Source organism: Atractosteus spatula, chromosome 12 (genome assembly GCF_055471065.1).
Source record: "Atractosteus spatula isolate fAtrSpa1 chromosome 12, fAtrSpa1.hap1, whole genome shotgun sequence".
In the NCBI taxonomy this organism is placed as follows: Eukaryota; Metazoa; Chordata; class Actinopteri; order Semionotiformes; family Lepisosteidae; genus Atractosteus; species Atractosteus spatula.
In genome coordinates, this window is record NC_142717.1 from 6,282,058 (window position 1) to 6,304,940 (window position 22,883).

Below are 22,883 nucleotides of genomic sequence, written 5' to 3' on the forward strand. Positions count from 1 at the left end.
TCAAAGAGTTGACAGGCAAGCAGTATGGTTCTGGAATTCACTAGCTTTCACCATTTAATTTATCTACTTTCTTTGGAACCACTTTAAATTATTTAACACTTGAGGGCCGGATTTTGTTAACCAGCACTTTCTCATATGGTATGCAAATGAAGTCTGCTATCATGACATATGCACAGTACAATTACCCTAATAAAATCTTAGAAAGGAACACCTTTCAGGTTTATGATGTGTTTTACGACTACACAGTCAGCTGAATTTTAGAAGGTTCTGCTTTTCTCGGTGTTGTGAAATGACAAGAGCTAACGTTCAATCCCATAATTCATTGCTCTGAAATCACACCTTAAACTTTAAACTGTATCATGCTCATGAGATCTAATAAGAGGCAAAACAGATGTCTGTTGCTGCTGACTTTGGCTTGATAAATACCAGCCAGAATTAGAAGTCTCTTTTAAATGCCCCCTTTCCCCTTTAACATTGAATTTTAAAATAGGCTTATGACTACTTGAATGAAATGGTTGGTGCTAAACTGCACACCTTCTAAAAACTAGCTATTGCTTTTGGCATCTTGACCTGGTTGTTCACAAGGAGCTGTCAGGAAAATATAATTTAAACTTAAATAAATCAAATGGGAGCTGGACTTAATGGAGCACATTCAAAAACCATGATACACACTGCAGAAAGATTCCATTGTGATAAAGAAAATTATTTAATTAATTATTGAATACAAATGGATGAAAGAGGTCATTTTTATAAAAACAGCATAAAGATAAAGCTTAATTGAATTTTCAATTGACTGTGACTGACATATAAATTTTGTAATGAGACGTCATAGGACAGGTCTCTCCTGTACTATTATGATTGGAGTAATTGCTAATATTCATACCCAAAATCCATTGCAAATGCTGCCCTCAATTCAATTAAAGTAGAAAGGTGTTCCTTTCCATAGTGTATGTATATATAATATTATGTGTGAAAAAGTGGAGCATTTCAGGGTTCTCTCTAGCTACTGAAATTGAGATTTCTGTCTTTTCCATACTACATTAAAACAAACTATTAAATGAAACTATGTTAGCATATACCTTCCAGCAATTTTGTGTTTTTTTTTTGTTGAAATGGTTTAGAAAAGCATCTTGCTCCTGTTGACAAATTACTTCATAGCCACTGGATAATAAATCATAAACATGGTGAAGTTCTACTTTATAACACCATTAGAACTTTTCATTTCCAAAGAATTGGGAAAATAACAGATACTGTATTATTGATATACTATACTTGTATCCTAAAAAATAAAATATATGTTTCTACATCGCAATGTACCTCAGTGAGACCAGCAGTTCAGGCAAGTGAAAAATAAATTATCTTACATTTTAAATAAATTATCCTTACTAAATTATGTTTACTGATTTTATTAATTGTGCTTTTTAGGCAAAATTGGGACTTTGCTGTTAAAGTGTATCCTATTATAATGTGAGCCTTATTAATTTGTACATAAGCATATTGCTTTACTTTTAAGATTTGCTGGGATTTCGGAAAAATAGAGTCCTGCAGTGTCATTTTTGATGGAGAAGTCTGAAGTCAGTATCTGCAAGTTAAACAGCAGCTCACAATGATAACTCAACATTAGGTGCACAAACATCTGAAGCAGGCAGTGTTATGACGCAATGGGTAGATGTAGAAGGACGCATCTTGCCGACAGGCAGGAGAATACAATAGCTTAAGCCCAGTGAAGGCTTGGAGACAGATGAGAGCTGATGGAGACTGCCAAAACAGGACAGAGAGTAGTAAGAGATGGGACTGATCCGTTATAGTAGGCGAGGGCAGCTACTATAAATGTATCAAGGCTGATCCAGGCAGTGTGGCTGCATTGCTCACAGGGTTGCAGGAAGGTGGGTTTGGATCCATGCCACTGGTCCGGTGCTTGGCTGAACAGGGTGCAGACAAGCAGGCGGGTTTGAGACAGAGGTACTTCTGGGCACAACTGAGGCCAAGTGTTCTTCTGAGATGCAGGTTAGTTATTCTGAGAACACTACCCAGGTTAGAAGTACCTCAGTGGCAGAGCACTGGATCAGTGGCAGATCAGGATTTAAAAATGCTGAGCTTGATGGAACTAGCACCCATTAATTGGAAGAAGGCAACAGGGACAATTGACTTGAGTGAGTCCGCACAGCCCTGAGACGTTTTTGACTCCTCACACATGTGCCCAGTTTCCGAGGAGAGCGAAGGCTGTGATCCCTGCTTGGCTCATGCTACAAAAAAGTTCAGGAATAGATACACAACATTGAGTTGTTTATTGAAATGTTTTGAACAATGCTTTCATTTTAAAAATTAAGTTTTTAGTGAGGTTTTGCATTTTATTTTCTGTGCCATTCATGTGAAACGTCCACTGCTCTTAAAACAGCTCAGTCAAAGTCAGTGAAGAAGCATCCTTTACGTAGATAAGAAATAATATTGCCACTTTAAAGATATATAATAATTGTACTACTCAACAGCATTTGAAATTAAGTTTGGCAGTTGCAAACTGCAAAATGCAAACTGGTGCATACAAAGAGCGTATTTGAAAAATAATTGAAAAAATCATAATTCTGCATCAGTTATGGGAATAGAAGTAGTGGCTCCACACTATAGCTTTTGATGACAGTGAAAATAAAGGACTGAACAAAATCTTAAAAGACATTATTTTTTATTCATTCATTTTTGTTTAATTTATTCACGACAGTAGTGTGTTGGGTTTTTTCATGCTAGAGTGTTCTGCTCATAATTCACAGGTTCTGTGCATAATACAAGCATTAAGTTACAGCACAAGGTGTTCTTTTTTTAAACTCCCAGTGTCTTTTTATATTTGAAGCAATTATTGGCATAAACTCAATTCAGTCCAATTTCTTTCATAGAGTATAGGCACATATACACCTGTTCACTGCACTGGATTCATAAGTCCAGAGGAAGGACAGTAAGAGAGGACTTAACCAGTCTGGCCCCATGCAGTCCAATTGCCATAATTCACTGCAAATGGATTTCTATGGTGACAAGACATTCCTTCCCCAGACTATTATCTTGGACCTGCCCACTGATTGCTCTGTTGTACACAACGATTAGGATTTTCATTCACAGCCATCCATCGGAGTACCCTGATGATTCATTTCTAAAGACTACTGAAACTATCGAACATTGGGCCTCTGTGTGGTCATCTGGCCTTCTCAAATTTGAACAGCCAACGTGCAGGTTGTTATGAACTGGCATTTCAGATTTGGTAGAGCTGGCTGTACAAATGAGATTACATGGATGGAGCATGATGATGTTTTAGTCTTGGCAAAGTATGACACATGGGCTTCCACATTGTGAAGCTTGCGAGTTTTAAAAAATTGCTGGCTGTGAATGCCAGCTTCCAACATGAAGGTGTATTTTTCTTGATAAATGAAGCCTATTGATTTCTTTCTTCCTTCATTTTCACCAGGCTTGAAACTCTCTAGGGTAAATTACCCCATCACTTGAGCCCAATCAACTCTCTCAATATTAAGATAACTTAGACATGATGTAACAAAAGTCACACCAGCATATCATTAGTAGGTCAGTTACAAATCATGAATTAATCAAAATGACTGAACAAACTGAGTATTTTTCAAAACATTGTGATAAAAATGTTAAAGAGATCTATTGTAGGCCCAGAATCATACACAGCAAAACTGTGCAAAAGACCAAGCACAGACAAACAGCTTCCCCAGCCCCACCCTTTTATACTTTAGGTTGAGACTTGATTAACAGGGCCTGTGCTCAACAAGCTGCAGGTGGATTTCAATTAACCCTGGGCTCCACCTCAATTAACTTCAATTAACAACATAAGGAGAGAGGGGAAAAATGCAACTAAAGCTCAGAGTATTACATACTGTAATTTTCTAAATATACATTTATAGTGATAGATTTATATGATGGACAGAATAATTAACTGCAGTGCTACAGGCATCTGTAATATAGCAAAATATGATAAATCATTGTCTTTTAGTCCCCCTTTTCCATAATTGTTCCTTGTTTCTTTTGCTCTTGAAAATAAATATTCTGGACAATAGACAATTTTTGAGAAATCATGAAACAGATGATGTGCTGCCTACCTTTTCTTATAGCTCTTTGCAATTTTGATGATTACATTTTTAACATTTTGAAAGGATGAACGCAGTTTAGCCTGTTTGAACAAATGGATTATGTCAACTGTATTTTCCTGTCATTTTCTGAATTGTCAACCAATCTTGTTGTGTGTTCAGTAGATTCTAATCTGGGTTAGATTGCACACAATGTCTCAAGTGTTTTAGATTTCTTTAATAGAAAGCAAGTTCACAACATACAGTACAATACTATCTAGTCTGTTGGAGAAAAAAATCGAAAAATAACTTTATGCAATAACAATATACTGTATTTACTACTTTTTCTGCCTTGAGGGAAGGTGTGTTTGCATTAAACATTGTAAATGATGCAGTAATGTAAGAAGGTCTGTAGCAAGTTTCATGTTGTATATTGTTTCTAATCTTCCTTTCTAGCAAATTTAGAGTCAATATACTTTCTAAATTAAAATCTAGAGTAGATTTCAGTGGCATTTAAGTTAAGCCATTAATGATGCACAGAAGGAAAGGGCACAGCTTCATGTGTTTTGCAAAGTAGGTGCACTTGTGTGAAGCACATTTATTTCTGCCAATTTCTGCTTTTGCTAAATGGTACTTTTAATTGGTTGAACACATGGGCACCAGGTATTTTTGAATGGCAAGAAATGAACACTGGAAAAGTAAAAATATCGGATATCACAATGTTATGAAGGCATACGACAGGAAAACACAAGTAATCACTTCAAAGTGTGGGAAGATGTTTTGAGGAACCTTTACATTTTTTTTCTGTGTTCTACAAGTTCAATAATAAATTATTGATGCACCTAATCTTGTTACACTGCAACACATGGGAATGTATTTATTCAAATGATATACATCACTTTATTAACCCTTTACAATTTCTTGCATTAGGAATTATCTTTTCACATGCCCCAGCTTGCTCTCCATGAGACACACAGACAGGGAGAGAGCCTGGCGTCAGAGCACAGGGTCTGCCATTGTATGGCACCTTTGGAGCAGTTGGGGTTAAGGGCCTTGCTCAGGAACCTAACAGAGTAGGATTCTTCTGCCGGCTGCAGGATTTGAACCAGCAACCTTCCAGCCACAGGCGCAGATCCTTAGCCACAGAGCCACCACTCCGCCCCAAAAAAACACAGGCGTTGGCCAGGAATCGAACCCGGGTCAACTGCTTGGAAGGCAGCTATGCTCACCACTATACCACCAATGCTTGCTGTATATTGTATACAATATATTTAGATATTGTATACAGTATTGGATCTACTTTAAGGACAGTACTTTCATATAGCAGAGGTTCTTAATGTAGATCTATCAGATTGCTGTGATATTGTCAGTTTATTTTATTTTCCTGGGAAAAAACAGCTGTTATTTCTTAATCTAAGTAGGAATGTTACCTTAAAGCAAATATACTTAAGACTTTTCAGTCAAGGCGATTTGAGAAAAATCAATGAAACCTTTTCTTACTTTACAAAAGCTAAATACTTTAGTACAGATATTCAAGATGTGTTGTTTATTTAAAGTGCAGGGGAAAAAAATAAAATAAAAAATAAGTAGAATGTGTTTATATATATGTACATTTTCTGCATAAAGGGTGAATTGTTGAGCAGGCACAACAAAGTTGATTTTGAACTTTTTGTTTTAACGTTTTTGTTTACCATGAATTCCAATTTACTGTGTTAAAGAACAAATTACAGAAAGAAAAAATTGTGCATTTACAATTTTAATGTTATATTGTATATTGTGACCTCTTGGGGTTTAGAAAGTGCTTGGGAGAATATATTAAACTCTTCAAACTGAATTACACAATTAGGGCAGTAATTTACCAAAAGCCATTGGATTCAAGTAAACCCCAGATAACCTCCACCTTATATAGGACTTGATGGTTCGCAATGTCTAGAATTGTAACCAGATGTGCTCTAAAGGCTGCTAGATTCTAATGTCTGAAGCTGAAATGTTGATGCAGGATTTCTAAAATTGAAATTGTCAGCAGGGGTCCACCTAATTTCCCTGCAGCTGATTAAATAATCGTTTATTTAATATGAGTGCCCACAGATTGCTTAAGTGAATTAAATGTAATATTGGTTCATAGGGTATGTTTATAGTACACATTTTCTTTCAGAAGCATTACTTTCACTGCAGTTACGTTTGGATTTATTTTTTATTCTAAAGATACTGTATTGAATATGTAAATGTACGGTATATAATGCTATATACTGTATTTACTCACACATCATAAGTGCTCAGTTCTCCAGTAAAAGTATTAAGAACTAGTACCTGAAAATAACTAGTTCATCACAACAAGCAAAAAACCTTTGTTCACTACATAAATGTGTGTCAATTAAATAAGCCATGTCTGTCTTGCTGAAGTGGCTTTTTGTCTGCCTTTAAACTGGTATATCTCATAGTTGAGGAATTGAACAATCTATAGTGGGTCATACCAGATTTTTGCAGCCTGGTAATTTATACATTTTTGTCGCACTTACGCTTTATGCAATAAAACTGCATTCTCTGGGATATAGATATTATTTCTGCATAGTCAAGTGGAGTTTAACCAATCAAAGGCTTATTTTGGTTGCAAAGATGTAGCTACAGATGTGAACACAAAGCAAAATTATAGTGGAAGACAAATGGATCTTGCTTTTGAGGTGTGTTGTGAATGGTTAATGAAAGTGGACCTTTCAAACATTTTATGTTGCCAATATCCATGGCTGTAATAGGATGGTAAAATAGGATGATAATTACTAGTGTAAGATAGTGTGCCCGTGTACTGTAGTCTGAGATGATGTGATGCATTTATTTGGAGTGGGGCTGATGAAGTGTGAATGCCAGAAGCTTCTGCAGAATTTAGTAATGAGGTAAAGCACTGGCAATATAATATCATAGTAGAAGATAAAGAATATATTGTGTACGTCTTTGAGTCACCATGATTCCCTGTATGTATGTGGAGGAAAGAGCTAAATCTGTTGCATTATTATTCACAGGGGAATTACAGGTTTAATGAGAGGATTTATGGAAACCTGGCACCACACTTGTTAAATACATGAAAATAATTAGGTCTTAGTCCTAATTACCTCAGTTTCTTGATTTCTACATGGCAAATGAGTAGAGGTCTCCAGTCACCCATAGAAATACATGGTAATTACTTGTGTATTTTAAGAGGCTTCTTTTCAGATTTAAGCATTAACCAAACCTGTTTCATTATGAAAATAGTAAAAGAAATTCAATTAGATCATTCACTAAAAACATTTCTTTTAGTATGCACCTACAATTGTAAAACAAAACCCAAACAACACTGTGTTACTCCGCTTGGCAAATTGACAATTTGTTTTTCGGATTTACGTTTGTAATTCCATTCGATAATTAAAAGTACATGTGATAAGCCAGCACCTGCTTCAGTATTACCTATGTGATATATAATTTACTGGAGTCTAAATGTTAATGTGAATTGTTAATACTAAAATTAAATTTAGTTATGAAGTCTGGGGGATGTTTAATATGTGATATAATTTGATAGGCTTTAAGTTCCTGAAGCAAAATCAGCAAAATATTTTGGCATTTAAAGTATAGTTTTTTATATTGATTTAATGTCCCCTGAACTCAAATTATTAGCCAATCTGTATGATCACCCATTGAACATGAAAAGTATTACTGTATCTATGCAAAGTGCTTGGGATAATGCATTGCACCTTAGCGTGGGTAGTGACAGATATTAGATAGAGCTTGAGCAAGACAAGATATGGTGATGTACTGAATCAGGTCAAAAAATGAAGAGGGCCCACTTTTGCAATAGCCTGTGCTTTGGCAAAGACAATACATTACCTTGAGCTGACACGTGCATGGCAGGGAGAAAAATGGGCCTGCACTTAGGGAAAACAAAGACAATCACAGCTTTCTTTCGTGAGCAGCTGCAGCCAGCTAGTTTAATGGAAACTGAAAAAGCAGAAACTGGCAGCGAGAGGTATGTATTAGTTTTTACAGATGGCAATGCAGACAAGTTGGTAATTGAAAAGGAAGTTGGGGAACCTGAGTTATTTGACAGGGACAGCTGATTACTTTGCTTTCCTGTGTAATTGACACTCGAACTGACCAGAGAAATCCCTCACTCCCACTCCACCTACTCCCTTCCCAAACAGACCCCCATTTTGTATTTATATGTTGTATATTCTGTATTTCTATATTCCTAGGTTGCCCAATCCCCCTACAGAATCTGTATTGTTAATAAAACATAACATGTGGCTTACCAATTTTTGGCTTTATCAGAAATTTATCAGCGATTCCCACTGTGCATTATGTAGGTTTAGTTTAGTAGGTTGGGGATTTTGTACCACAGGTCTAAAAGTTTGTTAAAATCTTATATGTTCAGTAGTCTTTTAAAAGAGGATTGTCAGTGTATTCTAAACAGTGCTTAATATTCAGACGTAGGGATACACAGAAATGATGTGGACATAGTTTAGAAGGTACAGTAGTACATCATTAGGACAGAGTGGGCATGTTTATTAGTGAAGAAATATTTCTTGTTGACTTTATTGATTACTGTATAGAGATTGCTACTATGAAGTTATTAATTACAGAAAAGTATGCCACTGTTACAATGCCAGTTACAATTAATCACTTTGAATAATTTTAGGACCATTTCTGGCTATAAACTGTTGCATTAATATTTGAATGAAGTAACTCAACCTAGTTACTACCTAAGTTTGCTTTATCAACTGTCACCTATTAAGGTTGCAATTTTCCCACTCTTAACTTTTTGCCCTGTTTGCATTGTTACAAGCTCCCCTGAATACAACACCTTTGTCAATTTGGTTAAAAGTTGTAAACATGTTATTGGATTTGTGGATTGGTGGATTTGTGTTCCAAAAAAGAGACGTAATTCGGAAGTGGTCTTCAGTATTAATATAACATCACGTTATTATCTTGTGTTGTGGTCTTAAATGTCCAGCATTATTTCCTTGGTTAATTGAAAACAACTTTCTCTTTGAAGTACAGTACATAAGACTCTGAAAACTGGTTTTATAAAGGCAGGCTAGAGAAAACGTGGCCACTTGTAAATATTTGTCATGAAATTCTTTTTGTAAGTCTTTGATGAAATTCAACTCTTTAATGGAATTCAAAATGGCTACTTCTATGCTTCTCTGAGAAAATTCAAATTTCTAAAGCTTCTTTGCAGAAGTTTCTGCTTTGATTGAACACAAAATTTATTATGTGCATCATAAAATGATTGTATTTTCAGTGTTGTGACCTAGGTCTCAATTCTTAGAAATGAGACTATGTACTGTATTAATAGGTTAATTAATGTAAAATGAAAAGTTTGTGTTCATTTCTTTGTACTTTATATTTATTGAAGTCTCATGTTTGACATCTGGAGTATTTGAAAAGTAAGCGTATCATATAAATATTGTATGGTAGGACTAAGACATTTATTTTTTCAAAATAATGTGTTCGAATAAATGGCTGCCATAGAATGCTTTCAGAGTTACATTTAAACATTTAGATTATTTCCGTTTTTATTTAATTGTGAAGCTTCTGAAACCAATTGGTGCCCTGCTGTTAGGCAATAATCATTGTTTTTTAAACTAAGTTGTTTGGAGTATTTCTGTTAAAAATGTTCTCCTTACCATGGGATTTAAGTAATTTTATGTTTTCTCCTTTGGTTGAAAACTGAGAGACATGCTGGTTATATTTATATAAATATATTTATATTTCCTGATAATGAATGTCCTAGTTGTTGCTAATCCTGTGGTGCATCTGATATGATCACTTGACATTCTGGGTAATTATTGCAGCAAAAGACTTTTCAAAGTTGACTACTTAGAAATTATTGCAATTAATGCAAGGTTGGAAAGTGCTCTAGACTTCTCTATTAAAACTCAAAAAGCAACCATACACACATACACAAGTAAAACTGCTCATTCTCGTTTCCTCATTTCAGTCACATTTTGATTATGCCATTTTTCACATTCCAAAGTTCAATGCTGAATGACTTATCAATCTGAAATTCTCATGACATATATTACTAATATGTCTGGCCAAGCAAAGAATGGTTCTTTTCCCATTCGCCACTTCTACATTGAGACAGCTCACTCACTTCCTTGTCTAGTTGTATTGTCAGGGCAGAATGTGACCTTTAATCTGTTATACTTAAGGCTTGGAATTTGTGGATGCTTCTGAATCCCATTCATCTTTCAAAACAGATTTTTTTTTCTGTCATGCTTGCAGAATTACTTAATTTTTACCACACGTTGAAGAATATAAGTATGGTTTACGCAAGAAGTAAGAAATGTATTTATAGGAATATTCAGAATATTTTTTCCTAAACACAAACAAATGGTAATCACATTTGATTTTGGCCAAAGACTCCTAAGTAGAGTTATTATAAACGTGATACAACGTAATGGGACAAAAAGGACTATTAATTATAATATATTCAGCCACTAAACATTTATAATTTCCATTTGCAGTGTGTTTTGCACAAAGTTGTATAACACTGAGTAACGGAAAAACAGATGAAAATCCTTTGTATTAGTTATCCAAGTGAGAGGCGTAAAGTAAACCAAAGAATTTGACCACTATTAAGTAAAAACATACCACTAATGACTGGTATGTGGAAATTAATTCTAAAACCTACAGGAAATTATAGCTATATATTTATCTCGATGAAATGCTTTAGCTTTTCAAGCCTTCAAACTTCATATATTTATACACAAATACTGTAATTAAAAAAATTCTTTTTGATTTAAAATATTCAGCTCAACCGATTGTGTGTGTACCACTGACTTCCAAAGGTAAGACAGAATCCTTCAAATAGGCAAGTTTTTTTATGTTTCAGAATCTGCTTGCAAACAGTAGGCTGTTTGTTTTAGGTGAAGCCAAGGTAAAACATTCATATTCCATTAAGATGTAAAAATGAAGTGCAAGCTAAATGACTGAACCATGAGTAACTGCTTTAGGAGAAATTTTGTTCTGCAATATGCAAGTTTAACAAGAAGCTGCCGAAAATCTTCTGTTTACACCATCAACTAACGGAATACAACCAGCTGTAGTGAATGATATTACGTTCCTGGTTGAAAAGGGCAATTGTCAGACTGACTTTGCACTTGCTGATAGCTCACTAAAAACATTTCCCCAATCTCATTAAATTATTGCAGTCATTTCGAATTTTTATGGCTGTGCAGGCTACCGTCTCTCATTTCGTTTCATTTCATTCATTTTCCTTGTATCAATGATTAATGGCCGATGTCGAATGTTAGAGTGAGCAGGCATCAGCAAATGCAAGATCATAATTAGTTTAGCTGACGAGGGCCTCAGATAGCACTTGCATCTGGATGGAAAAATTACCCTATAGGGAACTGGCTGCTCACCAGAACTTTTTACTGATACATTGTGAAACACCCGATGAATCAAATGCCCTTTCATTGCCAAGAAAGTGCTCTGGCCTTGAAGCCAAAATTATGTCTGCAGAAAGCTTTCCATTCTAAATGTATCAGAGTACAATTATAAGCATTGTATTTTTCTGGCATAGATTCTGCAGTCCTACACAGCCATGTAAAGTTAAAATAAATTGCATGAATTCTATAACACCAAATGTACATGACTCATTATATAGGTAATTTATATAATTCTTTGGTCTAAGATTACTTGACACTAAATTTGGTTGTTAGCTGATGACGTTATTGTCATACTTGTTTTGACAGTTCTTTTTTGCGTTCTTATACTTTGCTGTCTTCCATGTTTCATAAGAGGGTTTTTCAAAGGCTGAAGATTTGGTTTTGTGTAGTTTTAAGCAAATTAATGTCACAGCTCGTATCTACTATATTAAAATGTATACTGTACTTTTTATTACATGTTTTATGACCAGATTGTAAAGAGCAGGAATTGCTGGATAGTTTTATTGAAGAATTGTTTTTTGTGATAAAAAATGTAATAAAAACAGTTCAGAAATAAAAAAAAACAAACTCAAAATTACATTTCTTTTTCTCATAACATAACTGTTTTTAACTCACTGCCTGTTGATGCCTTGTATACAAAAAATAGTTGGGAGTTTGGAAAGTTAAGTCCATTTCTTCTCAAACACAGTGGTGTCTTACAAGGCTCATTAATCACTCTTAGGTTAATTATAATGAAAATCAGCTGGATTCTATTAATCACCATTGAACCCGACCTTATTATGGGTAGTGTGGTTTCATACCATTAGGGCTGCCATCTTAGTGCATTAAACCCTGGAGTTGATTTGTCCTGAGGTCTTGAATCACATCACATGACTCATCTTTGACCTTTTTTCTCCCCTCTTTTGTTCTGTTTCAGAGACGCAGAGGCTCTGGAGTATTCTGTGCCAACTGCCTGACCACAAAGACTTCTCTCTGGAGGAAAAATGCTAATGGTGGATATGTATGCAATGCGTGTGGCCTGTATCAGAAGCTTCACTCGGTAGGAAGGACTTGATTGGTTTGCCCAGTGGAAAAAAAAAACCTTCGAAACAAAACACACTAAATGAATTCCTGGTGAAGCAGGACAGCTGTGATGTGTGCTGCTTGTTTGATCAGTACCACTCCCTGGCCTGCAGTTAATTTCCTTGCCTTGGTCACTCCCCTCAAAGTCAGATGCAATTCATTGGCATATGCAGTGAGCTGCATCTGAGGAAATGTCTCCGCCTCGAACCTTGTTGCTTTTAATTATCTTGCAAGGCTATGATGCACTGGTGCATGGTATAACCTAACATGGTCTGTCTAAACCACACTGTGGGATCAGTTATATCATAAATCTGACATTGTTAAGTTTAATGCTTTATAGAACTATGATGAAAAGATGTTTGCTTATCTAAATATTAGCAACAAGCCCTGAAGGTGCAGTGTCTAAAATGAATAGTTATTCATTACTGCTGTGCTTCATGGTTGGTACTGTACATGCCTACCAGGGTGACAGTAACAAACACCTATAACATTTCTGCATGGAGAAATGCAAATTTAATTACTGTAAGAAAAAAGATATTTTGAAGAGATGTAAATGAAAATGGCATATTAAAACAATTAATTTGAAATGTTATGTTTTAAAGCGAACAAAAATGCCAAACACCCTTTAAATTTAAGTTTAATCTTACGTATAAGATGTAATAGAAGGTTTTACCATATTGAATCCCTGCACTGACATTTTGTATTGCAGAATGGAATACAATAGCTCTGTATCTATAAAAAATATATTCTACATATTTGGGTAGTACTGGTTCAGCTTCCAAAGTAAATCTTCTCCTGGAGGATTCAAATAACCATTTGGGTGGCTAATATTAAGATTTTGTCAGCATGCTGTGATCGAGATCACTTTTAGTTGTGGTATGCAAGGCAGCCTTTGGATTATTTTAAAGATAGTTATTTGAAATTTACAGGTACGTGCCATCTTGTGATTTCAAAAAGGTTCTTACGATCAAGCACTTATGGAAATATTGAGGTTTTAGGATTACTTTGGATATTTTGAGTTTTAAAATATTTAATGTTGAGTCCACATTGATGGACACGGACACCTTGATATCAGGACAATGTCATAGACCTACATCATTAAAACCCATATTTTTTTTTTAATCGATCATTATGCTGTAATGCGTATCAGATTTAAAAGTAACTTAGTGGAGTCAATACAGTCTGTTCTACGAATCACATTATACTGTAGCATGTTATACATAGTGTATTGCATTTTTTATATTTTATTTTTATATTGTACTTTTTCATTACATTTTTGAGTGCTCTTAGCGATAAGTCGATTCATGAATTACTGTATGTGTACAGTACATGGAAATGTTGCATAAAATGAACATTTATTTCTTCAGCATATAATATTGTTTTTAAAGGTATGATTTTCTCTACTTGACATCCACATGCCAGAATACCCTTACATTTGTAAGATGAGGTTTTGACAGTTTTCTTTCCATAAAAATAACACACACATCTTTTCAGAACGTTTTATATATTTTCCGGTTTTTACAGTGTCATGACAAATGGCTTATGATAAATTAAAAATAATGTGTGACTTGTTTAGGATTCTAAAAGACTTTCAGATAATGGGGAAAAGAAGAAAGTGTGATAAGTACTTCCTTATCTGTACATTCTTGCCTTGTATATTCAGGGCAAATCAGTTGAACAGTTAAGTAAGCACCTGATGAAAGAACCAGATGTACTGTATCTGCCAGACTATAAAGACATCTCTGCAAGATTATTTTGTCTGTTCTTTAACTGTTTCACTGGGGTTTCAGATGTTTCTTGGTCTCTGAACTCACTGAATATCATGTAATGACAAGCAGGAAATGCAAGGGAAAAGCACAGATATCACCAAATAATGCTTCCGTTATTAGAGGCATATTATAAGTTAAAAGAAAATCAATCAAGCAAACAATATTTCGTTAAGTTTCTTTGTATACAATACCTACTGTCAACACAACGCTTAAAGTTTGTTCAAACTTACGAAGCATGCAATAAGAAATAGTTGGAGGGATTGTGTATTGATTTTTGTTTTTTGTTATCTTGCTACAGAGCTTGAAAAGCATTACAAACCTGCTGAGTTACCTGAGTTTTTTTTTTTGGCTCAGCGGATTTGTTTGATTGCCTGTGTATTGCATGGGTTTGGTGATGAGGACGAGATGAGAGATATCAGATCAAATCCCAGCTAAGGATGAGCCTTTTATCACCTGAGGGTCACTTTTAATCATGGGACATGAGACTTACACAGTATAGACAGTATCCAAGCTTTTATATTTACAGTGTTAATAGATATGTTTCTTTTTTCTCTTTTTTGGTTTGTTTTCTTAATTGTTTTCTTAAATATCATTTTTTTTAATCTTATACTTAACACAAGACTTATAAATTACACTGATAGATGGTAGTCACAAGTACATTAAGCTTCTTCGTTATTCGTTAAACTTTTTGATAAGCTTATGAAACTCTTCAGAGATGATTGATCCTTTTTTCAGGTCAAGGTGTTTTTTATATATACATTTTTTATATTCTATTTCTCTGTTTTTACATAATACTTTTCTCTAGTGTGGGTATATCGGGTACAAATAGTTCTGAACAAGTGCCTCCATTTTCTTTGTTGTAATGCCAATTACCACAAAACACAACATATAACTGTTTATGTTTTATAACACTCTACAGATATTAATGTAAGCACAGTCAGTCCTTTTACTTGGAATTTTGCACTCATGTACAGTAGAAGGCATGTGTGCTGTCTGAACCAACTTATGTTACTTTTGTATTAAATATTGTTTTTAAAATACTGTTATGTTTTCTCTGGACAGTTATAAAAATATATTTAAAAAAATTAAAAATGAATTTATTGAGAAAGAAACAGTGGCAATGTTGTTCTGCTTCTCGGATGCTTGGTTGACTTATATCTTGGCAACCCTGGGCTCTTTAGAAATACATTGCTGAAACTGATAAGGATGGCTCCTGTGATGGCATTCAAATTTATCCTGCTTGTATAAGGAAAGCTGTGCAATTTCTAAAGCTGATTTTGTCATTAAGACCTTTTAGTTTACATATTTGAACTGCTTTTTAAATTTTGGTAAATATTTCACATTCAAAAACATTCAGTCTTATAACTGCCACACATTTACAAAGTTATTATCAGGAAAATGACAGTTTTTTATAACTTGTACAGTTTGTTTTTTTTATGGAACAGACATGACTATAGATAAGTCAATTCATTATGCTGATTATCATTGCCCCCAACAGAGCTGATCAACTGGGGGTTCATTGTAAAAGTCTCAGGCTAGTGGCATGTACAGTATGACCATGCTTTGCAACAGGTTGCAGATGCTGTTTTGTGGGAACCCGCCACATTTCTGGGCCTGAGCAAGCTAGTGCATGTTAACCACTCTTTGAGTGCTAGATGCCATATTTCATCTCAGCTCTTCCTACCAGTGTTCAGTGGGGTATGATGAGCAGAACATCAACAGTATAATTATTACATTCTCATTTCGTAAAAGAGCAACTGTTTCACAGGTAGCAGGAGGACTTGGTAGTACCATGCAGTCAGGATGTCATTAATCATAACAAGTGGAATTCAGTGGTGACTAGACACTTCTGGCACAATCTCCAGACATTGACCTCCCTGTTGATCATGGTGAGGTGTTCACCCAATTTGTGCATCTTAGACGGACGGTTTTTGGCCAAGTTAGAAATTGCTGGCTGCGAACGCTACAGATGACGTGTGACATCCAACCTATAGCATATTTATGGTACAGAGTTATTGTTCTCTTGATAAGCAGAGCATATTGTTTCCTTACTTTTTTATTTTCACCATGCTTGACATTCAGAAGGATAAATGACCTTATTCCTTGTGCCCAAACAAGTCTCCCACTAATAAAGCAATTTAATGCTTATACAAAAGACAGGGAGTCTCAAGTGACATGGCCAGTCATGAATAACTAATCAAATAATAGCAAGAACATATAATCAATATCCAGAATTCATACACTATACTGTACTGTACTATACTGTTTTTCTACTAGATTTTTATAGAACAGTAAACCCTCAGTTTAACAGTCCAATGAGAAGGAATGTAGTGTTATTGCCATTAAATCACAAATGATGTTTTATTCAGCCCCCAAAATGCTACTATGTGAGTATATACAGTTTATTATGTATACAGTAAGCTTTCTGGATCTTTTAAGTTATTTTTTAACAAATGCAAGCTACATACAGTAGTCAATGTTCCTGTGCTTTTCAAAATTGTTTGTGTGCCTTTTATATCATAAATATACAAGCTCTTTATATAATGTGTTGTAAATATACTGTATAATACCCAAAATTCCCCATTAGCAGATTTTGCCCGTTAAATCTGACGCCAAGGGTTTACTGTATATAATATCCTAACTAATGTATCATCATCATCATACCACAGGGTGACAGAAAAAAGAGGACATATTAGGCCTTCACAATTAGACATCAATCTCTCAGATATTAGGGAGCACAGAAATGTATTCAAAGACATTAGTGATTCCAAACAATAACGTCTCGATTCCAATTTTTCTCTACATAGTGCTTCACATCATTTTATGGTTCTGTAAGTATGCAAAAAATGGAGGGAGTAACATTTTCAGTACAATTTTCTAAACAATCACCACGGATCTTTTTTTTTCTAATTATGAGAATCAACCAATGCTCCAGTCATTCCCATCTTGGCAGTAAAAATTAAGTTTTTATTTCATAACAAATTTATATCCTGTACAGAAATCATTTCATAATAGCACCTCATAAAACTTTGCTGTAGTGGGCCATTAATGGACGCTTGCGCCTTTGCTGCCAGAACACATTGCAACAGTTAATATCTTTTGGATTTTATCTCCTAATAATATTTTTTGACAGACTTCTATATATATATGTTGCATTTCCTTTTTTCCCCTTGCACCATACAGTATTTATGAGACAGCCCTTAGTTTAAGATGTTGTCATACTGTACCATTATATGTTTATCCACTACGGGTGATCCATAAAATAATTATACGCCTCTTGTTAATATTCTTTCCAGCTTTGCTAGCAAAATGAATTAGGGTCAGATGGAAAAAAATATGAATTGTGAAATGAATAAAATAAGAAGTAGTAATGTTTCGCATAACCTAAAAAATAACTGATAAAATGTTTCACTATTGCTTACCTGGTTTTTCTTATTGTGTACAATGGCTTAATTGTTTTCATAGTATTTACAAGGCTGAGCATGAGAATCAGGCTTACTTGTCACTTATTTAGATACTCATAAACTCAGTTGTCACTTAAATGAACCCAAGAGACAGACTATACACACAGTCTGGTGCAGGTCTAAAGTTTGAAAGCAACAATTGTCTCTCAATGAGAACAATACATTGTAAACTTTTAATGAGTAAAAGTGAATTGTTGCAGTGCATCAAATATAATGCTTTTACTGGCATTGTAGGAAGACTTACATCACATTTGACCTAAAAAAGATGTTTTTACCAAAATGCACTTCTGTAATCCTTGCAGTTCCTGTTGCATCGTTTGATTGCTTTCTGGGTATATAAATATAAAATTAATAATAATAAAACTAAGAAACTGTTATGCCTTTATACTATAATAAGACAACACATATTCTACTGTAACTGGACAGCACACTCTCTTCAGACAATTCTAATAAACTGTTATATGATTACAAAGTAGAAATAGTAGAATATATATATAGTTGTCAGTCCCACAGACTTTGTGAAAAGGTCTGGTATTCTTTAAAGAGTGCTTTGTTGATCAGTCTTTAACTGTAATTTAAGGAAATATGGAGAGATGACAATACTTGTAGGTATTCTGGCAATTTATTAATTGTTGATTCCATAACCCTAACCTGAATTTGTCATTTGAAATGTATGAAAATCGATCTTTTAGTCTTTCTGTATGCCCGTAATTTAACACAAGTCCTTCTTTGGTATAAAATTTAACTTGCTGATGCTGTTCTGTTTTTTCAGTACATATGAACAATTTGTATTTAAGTTTAGATTCACTTGTTTGCATTCAGTTGATATGACTGTATTCAGCAGAAATAGATTTCATTACGTTGTGAGAAGCCAAGTCTGCTAATTATAAGAATTTTGCAAGACCAAATACTTTAGAACAGCTGAATCTATATAAAACTGATATCTGCAGTTTTTTTATGTATGATAGTATTTATAATTTTGTTGGATCTTTATAAAAAAAAAAGAATTGCAAGGAGCACTAAAGCTGCAGTAGAAGAGGAAACAAAGACATCAGTAGAGGGCACTCTTTCTTTTTGGTCAAAACTTTTTGTTGTGAGATCTATCTGGCTTTGTACCAAGGTTTGTGTGCCCAAGAGTAATTCTCACTGTATTTATGCGAGGAAATTGAATGTTCTAATGATACATTATAATATTAATCTCAGTGGACTTTTTATCATTACTTTTTAAAAACATTCACCAAAGTCTAAAGTTTATTATTATGCTTCATTTTTTGCCTTTAGAAAGTAAGTTTAAATTTTATCTGGGAACAAAAATATAGATTTGTTTATGAAGATGCAGCTCAGATGCATGTACTAATTATTTAATTAACTGCATATATGCAATACTGACATTTCATAGGTAATTGAATCTGTAATTAAGTGATATTGTGAGCAATCAGCTGACCCTAAGAAAAATCATACTTGTCTAACAAAAAATAATATTTTTTAAGATTAAATGATTAAATGACTGCTGAGACTGGACCAAAATTTATAGATGACCCTCGGTTCCTGGGGAGTTCGGTTTGAGTCTCCACAACACCCCCAAGACAGAGTTTACATGTGGGACTAAGAACTAACTTCACCAGCATCTATGAGGTGTCAAATACACTCCATGCAGGATGTTTATGTGGATCTTTCCATCGTTAAGATTTTTGTAAGCAGCCTTTGTAATATCCCAAATATTGCCCAAGAAAACTGTTTCCTCTGTGGAATTGAGGTCTCTGTTTCAGATAGTAACCACTGCTAAGAGCATGTATGTAAAGCTTGCAATATAAAGATGAACACTGTGAAGGTCAATTCCTTTGTTTTGACACTGAGGTCCAAAATATTATGTATTGGGTGCATAGACCATCTTGCTCCCTGTGTGAAACCATAGGCATACCATGTAACTATAAAATTAAGAGGATCCTGCCTGCTTATATTGGGATTGAAAGTCCAGGAGCAAGCAAAGACCATCCCTATCGAATCCAATTGGCCCTACTTTTTGATTAAGAGAAAGAAGATATGCCTATAAAGGTTTTATGGTCATATACAGTAAAACAGAAGACTGAGCATACCTTGTCTTCTGTGGTTTTGTGAATCTTCCCAATGAATTTCAAATTTCAGTTAAGTGCATAATCAAATCTATATGGAAAACCCAGACTTTTGTCAAGGGATGCCAAGATAAAGTGAGGTAAGGGTTAAACCATACAAATAATACACCAGCAATAGAAATAAGAATACAGAACTAAAATTGAAAACTTGGCACAGACAGGGCTTCCTGCAAAACCTTTCATGCACTATAGTGGAGAACTTAATACAGGGTCAGTTCACTTTCCATATGAATTTTGATATCTTGTGTGCCATCTACCTAAATTGACAAAGGGAAAGAAAGATGAATCATTCAAAAAAGAAAAACTGATAAGGAAGCACATTCATTTTTATTACGGAGACAGGAGCCTAAAAAGAATTGGGAAGATGGGTCAGTCTTTTTAGGTCATCAACTACTTGTTTAATAATGTTATATCTGTGACGGTATGTAAAGAAGAGTAAATCTCATTACCAAGGTGTCTGGGATGTTTGACCAGTGTCACAGTTTGAGTAACAGTAAGTGGGTTGGCTGCACTGCTGACTGTACTGGGAGTAAGTGGCTGGCTCCGCTGTAAATCTAAAATAATTCTGTTTAAATCTATGTACACTAAAGTCAGTGTAATATCTAATTAACAAATTGAATCCTTTTCTCACGTGTTATGTATCCCAATGCCATGGCTTCAGGGTGTATTTCATTTCAATTCAGTTAGTTTCAATTAAATCCATATTTATGCATTTGTTAGGCAAATAGTGTACAATTGTCTTTAGTAAAACTTTTGATTACAACCCGTAAAATGTTAAGAATGTCAATCAAGCCATAGTTAAATCATGAAATTCCTCAAATTTATCTATGCTCTGTCATTTTCTAGAAATGCATCAAAACAGCAGTAAGGGGCACACAATAATTTATTAATTAAATTAGGCCTACCATTTCAAAATCCATACAGGTGATCCTCTAGTTTATAATTATGTCTATAATTTTATAATTATATCTGTCAGGAACAGTTCTTTCCGGGCCCTATGCAGACGACGCGATCCGGTTGGTGAAGACACAGTAGGAATAAAAACATGCAGGAGTAGGAATGGAGACAGGGGGCGTGTCCAAGAAGTGCAGGGGAAGTGAGTCCGGGGCGAACAATCCAAGCATAAATCCAAAAGGGAAATCCAATACAGGAGACAGAGTCCAAGACCAGGGGATCCATCCAAAGTAATTAAAAACCAGGTCGGGACCGGCGGGGCAGGGAATCAGGAACAGGAAACTAAAACCATAACGGAGCCAGATGCAGCAGGACCCCGGGCTCTCACGAAACGGGATTCAATGAGAAGCGTCGGGGTGACGCCTGTGTATGGCTTTTAAGGTGGGGCAAGAGCTAAAACAGGTGCAGGTAATGGGGCAGAACAAGGAAGGGCTGGAGCGCCCTTAAGAGGGGGAGTAGCGATCGTGACAGTATCACCTTCCTTATAGACAGATACTATGATAGCATTATCCAATTCATGTGTATGATCCCTGTCTTGAGGTCTTGAGCGACTGTTGGTAAAGTTGCATAAACAAAAAACTGTTTTCTTGAGTAGGACTAGTCGGATATCATTGAGCCCTGGGGGTTTATTAATCTTGAGTACTTCTAGTACCTGAAGTAATTCTACCTCTTATATGCTATAATTAATAATCATAGTATTTGGTAATATTTTGCTATTGCTTAATAACAAATGTACTGCTCTGTCTTCTGTGCCAGTCACAGAAAAAGTCAGATCCTCTTACTTTTGAAAAGATGCATCTATGACAAGATGTCATTGAACTTGTATGCATAGAAGCACAGCACTGATCTCTCTGCAGAGCAATAAGGGCTGAATGCCTCCTTTCAATTATTTTTTTTCCTTTTTGTTCCAAATTTCGGAATCACTTAGAGATCTCTTTGGTCATTCCTATTAAGGAATTTTGTGGTTCAAAGTAGATCTTGAAGAACCACTGCTATGGTTTTAGGTGGAGTTCCCTTGATCTGCTGCAAAGCCAAATCACTTGGAAAGTTAAATAAAGAATTTGCCAGTTTCCACTCTTTCTTCAGGATATCACACAAGCTCAGATGTATTTGTTTTTGAATCATAAAAAGAAAGAAAATAAAATATTTGCATTTCTCCAGAATCAATTATCAATAGTAATATGTATTGGTACTTCTAAATAGAGTTCTAAAAGGGGAGTATGACTAAGTGGTCTCTTTCATTATAAATCTATATTCATATGGATTTATATTAGTTTTTTTAGGTGGCTTGCCTAAGATGTTCTGTATTTTTTCTCTCATCTCTGTGCAACTGTCCATTGTGTCAGTCAATCTGCAGTCTCTGTCTTTCATCAAACAAGCCTATACTCTGACAGAGTCCCGATGATTTCTTTCAGTGGGTACAGGTTTGATAACATAAGAATGATGTCAAGACCCCCACATTTCCAGATATTTGAAATTTCTACTAAATTAAATTCCCATGTTTTAGCTTGTCACTTAAGCTCCAAGACATTGTTTGACAAGGCGGAAAGTCCATAATTTGTCAGAGTGAGGGGTGTGTCTATTCTCCAGGTGATACAGTAGGTGATGTTAATCATTTAACAACCAACAGTAAATTTAGCCAGTGGGCTTTCTTTAAGCAGTACTCACTGTTTGGGTCAGTTGAGTTGTGGTTAGGCAGTGACTGACTAGTCCAAGATCTGTTTTCCTTTGTTAAGTTGCATAGCAACCAGTGGTTATTTGGGGAGGAAAAAAAATCGTATTGCAAGCCTTGACAAAATCAAAATTCTAAAACCCACTTATTTTGGTTTTGTGCTTGGCAGTTATTGCTAGTGATTGTAGTGCATGCCAACAGTAATAATCAGTAAATACTTTGCCAGTGACTTTCCTTATATACTCTTGTAAATGAATTGCTGACATTATTGTTAGGAATTTCATGATAATTCTTAATTCATGGGAAAAACTGGGTTTACAGACCTGGCCATCAGAC

General features: G+C 35.0%; 1 protein-coding gene and 1 non-coding gene across 2 annotated transcripts in view; one reads left to right on the forward strand and one right to left on the reverse strand.

Moving 5' to 3' along the window:
- Nucleotides 1–22,883, forward strand: part of trps1 (trichorhinophalangeal syndrome I) — a 138,115-nt gene that overhangs the window by 107,221 nt on the left and 8,011 nt on the right. The window contains exon 5 of the mRNA XM_088928427.1: nt 12,411–12,533. Coding sequence (XP_088784553.1) covers nt 12,411–12,533 — 123 coding nt within the window. The remainder of the gene's footprint in view (nt 1–12,410; nt 12,534–22,883) is intronic.
- Nucleotides 5,245–5,316, reverse strand: trnag-ucc (transfer RNA glycine (anticodon UCC)). Its single transcript has one exon. It is a non-coding gene; the product is annotated as a tRNA-Gly (tRNA).